This window comes from Etheostoma spectabile, chromosome 21 (genome assembly GCF_008692095.1).
Source record: "Etheostoma spectabile isolate EspeVRDwgs_2016 chromosome 21, UIUC_Espe_1.0, whole genome shotgun sequence".
Classification (NCBI taxonomy): domain Eukaryota; kingdom Metazoa; phylum Chordata; class Actinopteri; order Perciformes; family Percidae; genus Etheostoma; species Etheostoma spectabile.
This window is the reverse complement of record NC_045753.1, coordinates 8144826-8154450: the sequence shown is the minus strand read 5'-3', so window position 1 is coordinate 8154450 and position 9625 is coordinate 8144826. Positions and strand designations below refer to the sequence as shown.

Genomic DNA, 9625 nt, shown 5'->3' with positions numbered 1-9625 from the left:
AAAAAAAAAAAAGGATGGGACCATTTTTCTTGGCGAATTTGAACAAGTGCAGCTTCAATCTTCCACATAGTAAGCTGTACGCTCTACAGATGTGCCAGCTGTTTCCTACCTGGCCAGTGCCTGGACCTTGGCTGTGTGTCTCTCCTCCAGCTCTGCCAGCTTCCTCTTCAGCAGATCGGTTTCCTGCCTCAGACCTGCTGAGTGCTCCATCTCCCCATCCAGCAGACTGCGAAGAGACCTGTCAAATACATGAGGTAGATCACGTATCTCTGTATTTGCGGTCCCATTTACATTCAGGTGATAACGTCTTGTGCAGACCTAATCCTTCACATTTAGACATATTAAATGTTGACATTCTGCTAATGTTATTTTCATAAACAGTAGAGCGGATAAACATTATTAAGCTTATTTAATTGCAGTCACACTCCGCACTGATACAACACACTTAATCAAAACACATAGTGTGATTGCATCGCTGTTTTCTTAATGCCTCAAGTACAAATCACATCAGTTATCAGAAAGATCTAAATACGGCTTGGCAGAAGATTCACCTCTATTTATGATAAATCGCATAAGATTGTTATTTTCAGCATTACAACAGATTTTTATTGAACTGTGCTTTGCAGTTTGCACCACGTTCTTTTTAAGCAGCTGTTAAATGAACATAAATCACAGCCTCTGGTGGCTTAATGCTGAAACAAAAAACAAACAAAACCGTTAACTGGCCCCAAGTCGGCACAAAAAACACTCTTGTCTCAGGATGAAAAGAAACCGAGCAGACACAATTTATACAGAAAAGTCCTTCCATATCTTCCTCCAGTCTGAGTGTGAGTGTGTAATTGTGTGTGTTGGGGAGTTGGCGAGCAGCAAATAAGGAGAAATGATCCCGACATACGTGTTTTGTTCTTCCAGCTCGTCCTTCCTGTTCATCATGGCTACAATGGCCTGACGCAGCTCCACTGCAGAGGAAAAGAGACAATAGTGAGATTGAGGCACTAAAGCTACTTCACACACACACACACACACACACACAGAGAGACAATACACACAGCAATATGAGTAAACCAATAACCCACAGTTTTCAAGTGTAGAAAAAACAGAATCCCACTTTTAATGCGGCACTTTTGTTCCCTCCTTAAGATGAACTGCTTTGATGAAATCAGTTTTTTTTCCTTTTTCCAGCTGACAAAGTTATACAGATAAACTATCGGACTCAGACAGAACACTGTTATTGCGATGTAAGCATAGTTTTTTGGAAGCTACTAAAAAATCCCTAAAGAAAGAAACTATTCAGAGATAAATATAGGGGACACTGGCTACCATTTGCATTAAACTATGTATTTTATGAAACCAAACTCGCAACAACTCGTTACAAGTGAATTACGGTCCGCTGCAAAAGTGTCATTTGCAGGAAGTAGGCAGTATTATTCTTGTGCAACCGATTATGTAATTGAGCATGGCTGATACCAGGAAAACCCATCATCCTCTTGGTTATTTTGGCTCATACAGCTACACAACAACACCGGCCATTTTATTTTCAGTCATTTTAACAGTTACTAGCCAAAGTACAAAAAGCCCTCTGATGAATTCACTGACATACAGTATTCTGCTGATATTTGCGCCCAAAAGGGATAGTTCTGATTTTTGAAGTGTTTTGGTTGTATGAGGTACTTATCCCTAGACAGTGTATTATCCACAGTAGATGGTGAATGGCACGTCCCCAGTTTGGAGAAGCAGGCAGGAGCACCGGCACGGAAGCTATAATGTATTGCCGTGGAAACCTTTATATCCATCTATGCTTTCTTCAAAGCCACCAGACTCCTTTGATAAAAACAGTCATTTTACATTGCAAAACACGGAAGTTGCAGGTCTACCGCTGCCCCTGATTGGTCAGTTTGTCTGTGTTATTGAGTGACTGTGGTGTTTTTTGGACACCACAGTTTTCGAAGAGTTAGTTTGGATTCACCAAAGTCACATATTAACACAAACTAACTAACCGAGACCAGGAACTCTCATGATCTGCGAGGTGAAATTACTGTTTTTTGTCAAAAGGAGACTGGTGGCTTTGAAGAGAGCACAGATTGAAACAGTATCTGAAAAGGGTTATTGTAGCAAAGCTGTCACCCAAAAACATATCTGGAGTAAGTTCTGATATGTCTCCAAAGCTAGTGCAATTACTGAGCTCTTGTGAAGTACTCTGACTTTAAGAGAGAAGAAGCCAAGCCTAAATATAGACAATTAAAGAATCACTATGTCGGAAAAAAACATATTGTAACTAACAGGTTCATCAACATTGAATCTGATCATCAGCTGCAGCACTAAGTGTCAACAGAACCCTTTCTAGCATTAAGGCATCAGTTAGTTGAACTGCGTCAGCTACAGCCCAAGTCTGCTAGCAGTCCGCTGCTGGCTGATGTTAATCTCCATCCTGAAGGACAGATTTGGGCCTGACTGTGTGGTGGTACAGCGACTCATCTCCATAGTTACGCTTGGGGGTGCAAATGACGGTTTAAAAAGCCCCTAACTAGGGTGTTACCAGGATTTCCAGAAATAACCGTGAGACAAGGAGCTAATCTACCCTTCACGTTGCATTACACACACACACACACACACACACACACACACACACACACACACACACACACACACACACACCCACACAACACACACACACACACACACACCCACACACACACACACACACACACACAGAGAGAGAAGACCACATCTCAATTCTCATAACTAATGTAGGGTGTCGATGTAGCCCGAGACACAAGTAGGTCTCCTCCAGCCCCGAGCGAAGTGCCTGGTTGGGCGAGGAGGAGAGGAAAAGACGAAGAGGAGAGTGATGAAGAGCACAACAGAGAGTAGAAGAAAAAGGAAGTCTATTATCTCCACTCCATTCTCCATCAGCACAGAAATAAATGTGACCTTAAGTCCGACCACGCGTTCACAGCGGGGTGCCACAGCGCAGCCATTAGGGACTTTAGTAGAGCCAGACACCCCCCGTCATCACAGGGGACATGGACAAATTAGAGAGTGTGTGTGTGTGTGTGGTGTTGTGTGTGTGTGTGTGTGTGTGTGTGTGGTGTGTGTGTGTGTGTGTGTGTGTGCCCCCCCAACCGGAACCTCACGCTTTTGCTCATTGTTCCAATAATAGATGCATTAGCAGAGAGCTACCATGTAATCGAGGTGCCTTGTGAATTAGAACTCTATACTCCCATCAATGGACTGCTTGGCCTCACATTCTGTCAGGCCAGTGGAAATCACAGAGGAGAGCTTGTACTACACACCTCACCCTCTTTAACACATTCTCCTCCAGTTTCTCTCCCACACACCCTACAAATCCAGCAAAAGGCAAAACAGATCACAAGACGCTCACACTGATGCTATTTGCTTCCTTGGATCCCGTGTGTGTGTGTGTGTGTGTGGTGGTGTGTGTTGTGTGTGTGTGTGTGTGTGTGTGTGTGTGTGTGGTGTGTGTGTGTGTGTGTGTGTTGTGTGTGTGTGTGTGTGTGTGTGTGTGTGTCTAAAATGCAGTTCAAATTAGCCCTTTTCTATTATCCTTTGATATGTGGTCTATTTGCAGCCAATTTAAGTGATGTCAAAGTCAGTTTTATGGGTATTGAGATGGTGCAAATACTTTTTGTAGCTAAATGTCTTATATATTTCCTTGTCATCGACTGGGGTACACTAGCCTGAACTACTACTTGGACAGGAGCCAGCATCACTATGTCTAATATATGTCTAATGTATTTCATAACATAATACATCAACATAACTAAGACTATAGAATTGTAAAAATTCAATGTAAAATTAAATAAAAAATAAGGCTACGACTGTCATTAGCTGTTTTTACCAGCCTGACATCATCATTCACAGATTCTAGACAGAATATGGGTCTGATAGTGCTCCATTGGGCTGTGATTATGGGGCGTGTTTCAACCAAAAATGCCTCTGCACTCAATTGGATAGACCTACAACCAATCAGAGGAACAGAACTCAACACCAACAAGACAAGACAGTGTATCATCAGCACAATGCACTTTTGTTCTACGTCCGACTTTTAGTCTTTTTTGCAGCTGGATATATCATTTGTTTTGTGTAATTCTGAATGTGGATAACGTTAGGGATAGTGAGATGCTTGCTACATGAATTGGGGGAAAACACTGTTTTATTTCTCTGATGCACGGCTTTGTTCTAACGCTGCTGGCGGCTCCCTCTCTTCTCTCTCCTCCATATAGCTGACTTAACCAGCTGACTTCTCTATTGGTTGATGAAACAGGTGAAGTCTCTTCTATAACCAGCCAACAGCTGAGTTGCAGTGACACCATCAGCTGGTTTGAGTCGAGCTGAGACAGGCCGGTTGAGGATTTTTAAATTGAATGCGCTGTTGATATCTTCTATCTTCTAACAAACGCAATGGCGGAATCTACACATTTGAATTCTCCAGTGGCAGCCCCCTTTGTTGTAAATGAATTCAACCTAAGCGCTCTTTGGTGACGTGGTTGACCGCTACCGTTGATCGTCTGTCCATCATTGTATAAAGCACGCTCTGACAATTTGATTGGTCATGGGTTGGTTATAGGTGGGGCTAGGTTCAGCTGGCATCCAGGATATGTTATTACCCTTCTTTAGCACAACATACACACGCTGTAATTATATATTTCAAATGTTCCTATTCCTAGGAAGTCTTATTCCTCTCTTGTGTCAGCATATGAACCAATCACCTGCTTATTTTGATTCCTGACTTTATCAAAAGCTCACGCAATCAGGTATCCTGACATTTAGTCTCTAATATGGGTCAACCTTAAAAAACACTTGATCCTGCATTTTCCATAATGCATCTCAAAAGGGTCTTAAGTTAGACCCACAGTGCATCCAAAATACAGACTTCCTCAAACTTCCTCACCTTAAATTTTAAGAGAATGGTTTAGATTTTTTATGATTAATGTTGATGTTTTTCAAAACTTTGGAAAGCTCCCTCCCCAAGTAGTAGTATTCTTCCTGACGAGTACATCCACCTTCATATATAATAAAATTGTTGGCCGGGCCCTTCAGCTTTCCCTTTTCTGAATAAAGAAAGTGGCGCGTATTAGCTAGAAATAAATTAAGCTGCAGCTAAGGCCAACAAAAGTTGTGTTTAACTTAATAAAACTTCTAATCGCATAAAATCAATGCTTTTTAAGAATCATTCTCCAAGTCTTTTATCCTCAGCCTACCTCGTCTTCTTCTTCCTCGGTGGTTTTCTACGTTTCCCAGAACAACTTTGCACCACCCCTCCAGAAAAACGCCTGTACTTGCTTTGGGTTACGTGAGTTGGCGAGAAGAAAAGCAACAGAGCCAGCAATAGGTAGGGGGAGAGAGGGTTTTTTTCCATTTGAGGAACAAGTCATGGTCTTTTATTCAAAATGCTGTTTTAGCTGCGTTGCATTCTGGTCTATTGAGCAGACAGGTGTAGAAATCGGTGTCTCTGCTTCTGTCGCGACGGAATTCTTCCTATGAGACTGTTGGATGTCAGTGAGTCTTTTTCTGAGGGACTGACACAAAAACCTGAACTACAGTGATGTTACAGTGCCTTAGGGTGACGCCACTGAAACGTCTGCTGTTTTACATCTTTCTACGGACTCATGGAGCTCTGTATGCATAAGATCATTTTCTATGCCTCTACACCGGAGATCTTTTTGCTCCACCTTCTCTCTCTGTTACTCCTTGACCCCTTCTTACGGCTAATAAATTGGACGACTGCTGAATCCCAGTGCTTCTAGGCAGCTCCACTCACTCTTTCATCCCCTGGCTCTCTGTCACTTTCTCTCTCCTCACAGACAGACACAGACAGACAGACAGACACACAGACAGACAGACACACAGACACACAGACAGACAGACAGACACACAGACACACAGACACACAATTCAAAGAAGCAAATGGCATCAGTGTGAGCGTCTTAAAGTGCTCGTCAAGTATGTTTTATCCACATCTGAAATAGTATAATTGGCACGTAAATGGCAGGAATTCACACAATCTGACTTTGTGTCACACTCTCCCAATTTTTCTTTCAAGCAAAACCCTTTGAGGGGAGCAGACATGTGTTCAAAGTAACATATGCATACACTGGACCAACAGTGCCACCTGGTGGATCCTTTGCTATAATGGATATATGGTTAAAAACAATCTCAGCTAGCAGCTGAGAAAGTAACTCATGCCATACGAGGTGTGGCCTGAGCCATCCTCTCTTACTTTGGATATCAGCAAGACACAGGGTCAAAGGGTAAAACTAAGGGGCAGATTCCAACTGCAGGCATCTTTTTTACAAATGAATCCATTGATATAGATACTGAATTTAAATATAGTGGTATCACTTTAGATTCAAATCTTTACTTGAAGAAACACATCAAGAAAAATATTAATTGGCCGAATTATAGGCAGATTAGATGGTCAAATTATTTATGCCTGCTCTAATTTTTTCACACATATGGTGTCACGTGGCCAGGCCAGTGAATCTGCCATTAGAGCTTTAGAATCACTATGTAAGCAAGCTATAAAAAACATTGATAAAAAAAGATGCTAGAGAAACATAATTTATTGAGTTTTGACTCTTTTCAAACACCGACTTTAGTGTGCCGGATCTTACTGTTGTTGTCTGTATGGTTTTTACTGTGCCATGCCAGGGGACTGTAGCTGTAAATTAGCTTGTGGCTAACTCTGGTACAATGCATCAAATGGTACCATCTATGCTTAAAACTGTACATAGTTCCTAATAAATAAAATTTAAAAAAAATAAGAATTAAAAAATAAAATAAAAAATCTCTTGACACAGGGAAAAACAACAAACAAGGTTTGAAAAAAATACCAATCAGAGAGCGTGATTTAATTTGGTACAGACGACAGCTGCTGCTGAAATCTCCAGCCAAAGACATGTCAGGACTTCCTCAGGATTTATTACCATGGCAGACGTCTGGGGAATACACTCGGAGATCAGATCGTCTTTGGATAAAACCACATGAGGAACTGGTGATTCAACCATTTACATTTTTGCTGCACAATCGGAAGAAAATCATTTTCCCATTTGATTTCATTAATCCTCGAGGCTGCAAAGAAGTGACTTCACTTACTGAAACTTGTGCTGCATTAGGCGCTAATCTTAATGTTATTACTTTCAGTGTTTCTGTTCACTGATTCGACTGCTCGCTTAGCAGAATGTGTGCAGTCCATAAACAAATCAATCTAAATCTAGTTTCAAGCCTTTCCAACTTACATTTCTGAAGTTCTTTCCTTATATGAAGCGAAACAGGCTGAGATCTATGAGCCTATTTTACTGCTTTTGAGGTTATGTAGAGGCTATGCTTTTATGCTAGCTTCAAGAAAATGTACCAACTCATTCACTAGAATTTTTTGTGCTGTGGGGAATTTTGACTATCCAGTTCCTCTTGAAGTTTCATCAGACAATCTAATCTCAGAGAGAGAGAGAGAGAGAGAGAGAGAGAGAGAGATGTAGTGATGAATCCTTTAGAGCAGGGGTCTTCAAGATTTTTTAAGCCAGGGACCCCTCAACTTAAAGAGAGACAGACCAGGGACCCCCTACTGCATATATTGTATAAAATGAAGTTGCGTATTAAACTGGGTCTACAATAACGTGTAGGGTGACCTAAAACCTTTATACATACATACCTTTTTTGCATAGAGTACTAAGCTATTAACATAATAATTGTTGGCATGTGGCACAGTGAATCCTTAGGATGAACTCTATCTGAGGATGGACTTAGTGACTACCTTACCTAAAGGTCAATGAGCAGTGGGGATTTATATTTGCTGATAATATGTTGGTTAGTTTTCGTTCCTACCCTCACCCTCACCCTCGGTCATGAAGGCTGGGTCATGACCAAAAGAACGAGATCCAGGGAACAAGCGGCCGGAATGGGTTTCCTCAGGAGAGAGGCTGGCGTCTCCCTTAGAGATAGGGTGAGAAGCTCAGTCATCTAGGAAGAACTCGGAGTAGAGCCGCTGCTCCTTCACATCAAAAGGAACCAGTTGAGGTGGTTTGGGCATCTGGTAAGGATGCCCCCTGGGCGCCTCCCTAGGGAGGTGTTCCTGGCACATCCAGCTGGGAGGAGGCCTCGGGGAAGACCCAGGACTAGGTGGAGGGATTATATCTGCAACCTGGCCTGGGAACGCCTCGGGATCCCCCAGACGGAGCTGGTTGATGAGGCTCGGGAAAGGGAAGTTTGCAGCTCACCTGCTGGAGCTGCGGCCCCCGCGACCCGACCCCAGACGAGAGGACGATGATGGATGGACGAATGTTGTATTCATGTTAAGACCCCCCCCCACCTTAGAGTTCGCAGACCCCCCTGCTGAAGACCCCTGCTTTGGACTGTAACAATATAATTCCTGACATGTCTTTGTTTGGAAATTGCACCACAGAGGTTATTCATAAAATTGAAATCCACTTTGTTGGTTAGCAAGTTCAAACGTTGCAGTTAAAGTGATCTCATTGCTATGAGTGAAGTTGTATGCAGAGACGCTGTTGGGCTATCTTTATGCTTGCTCACGTGTGGCATGAAATGGTGATTCACACACAAATGTGGTTTAAGAACAAACCCAACAAGAAGAGCAAGAGCGTGAGAAATAATAAGAGGCAGACAGGTGGAAAAGGGAGAAGCACTCACCCACTGTCATGGACTCTGGTAGACCAGATGTTGGCATCACACTGGAGAGAGGAGCAGACGTTGTCGGTGGACTGGACTCCATACTGAAAACACATTTCACAATTCGTTTTTGTGAGGAAAGCTGAGGCTGCGGCAGAAAAGCACACCAACTAGACTTGCCGGTTTAATCCTGTAACCAAACCTGATGAACATTTGGCACTAAACTGCAAATAATTCACACAGCAGCACATCAGTCCCGTCTTTAACGATAGCTTACTTGAATGTTAGTAGCGATCTGCTGCTCTCACAGTTTGCTACCGGCCCTGTTGACTCACACTGGGCAGGAAATGCATCGGTGTCCTCCACAGGGCTCGCTGGAACATAATAAAAGTGAAAGTGAAGGTGCAGACTAACAGAAAGTCCCGAGATTTCAGACATCTGATCGCTACACTGAAGCCATTAGCAGCTGTTATCAGCAGCAAAAACAGTCAAACAGAACTGAATCTTAAACAGGGAAATAAAATGTGCTCTTAGAGCTGCCACTTTAGCTCTTTATTTATGTACATATTGATAGAATGTATGTAATATAAAATAGCTACTGTGCAGTGCAAGTAGTGAATGTAAATGTAGCATCAGTGCAGCAGTGCAGGCTAGAAGCACTCAAGAAATATTATCCTGATCTGGGAACAGAATGCATCACAAAGTGTTTTTAAGGTTCTTTTGTCTACCTTGACGGTGCAGGATTGTAAATAAGGTCCAGTACCTGGCTGAGAGTCTGCAGGGTTCAGAGGAATGAGGATGTCCGAGCTTCTGTGTTCGGGCATCACCTGTTGAGGACTCCATGTGGACACGCTGGACAGGCTGCCAACCACCACCCTAAATCAAAGCAATTTTACTTCAGTAAGCGCGGCTGTGGCTTTTCCCTGAGAGATAAGTACATGTCACTGTTCAGTCCCAGAGTTCAGTTGTGGACATTTTT

At 42.6% G+C, this 9625-nt stretch overlaps 1 protein-coding gene across 1 annotated transcript in view; it reads right to left on the bottom strand.

Moving 5' to 3' along the window:
• snx29 (sorting nexin 29) overlaps positions 1–9625 on the bottom strand; it is a 173164-nt gene that overhangs the window by 150184 nt on the left and 13355 nt on the right. The window contains exons 9-13 of the mRNA XM_032501504.1: positions 9410–9522; positions 8924–9020; positions 8668–8750; positions 896–959; positions 110–238 (exon numbers count right to left, since the gene is read on the bottom strand). Of these exons, the coding sequence (XP_032357395.1) occupies positions 110–238; positions 896–959; positions 8668–8750; positions 8924–9020; positions 9410–9522 (486 nt within the window). The remainder of the gene's footprint in view (positions 1–109; positions 239–895; positions 960–8667; positions 8751–8923; positions 9021–9409; positions 9523–9625) is intronic.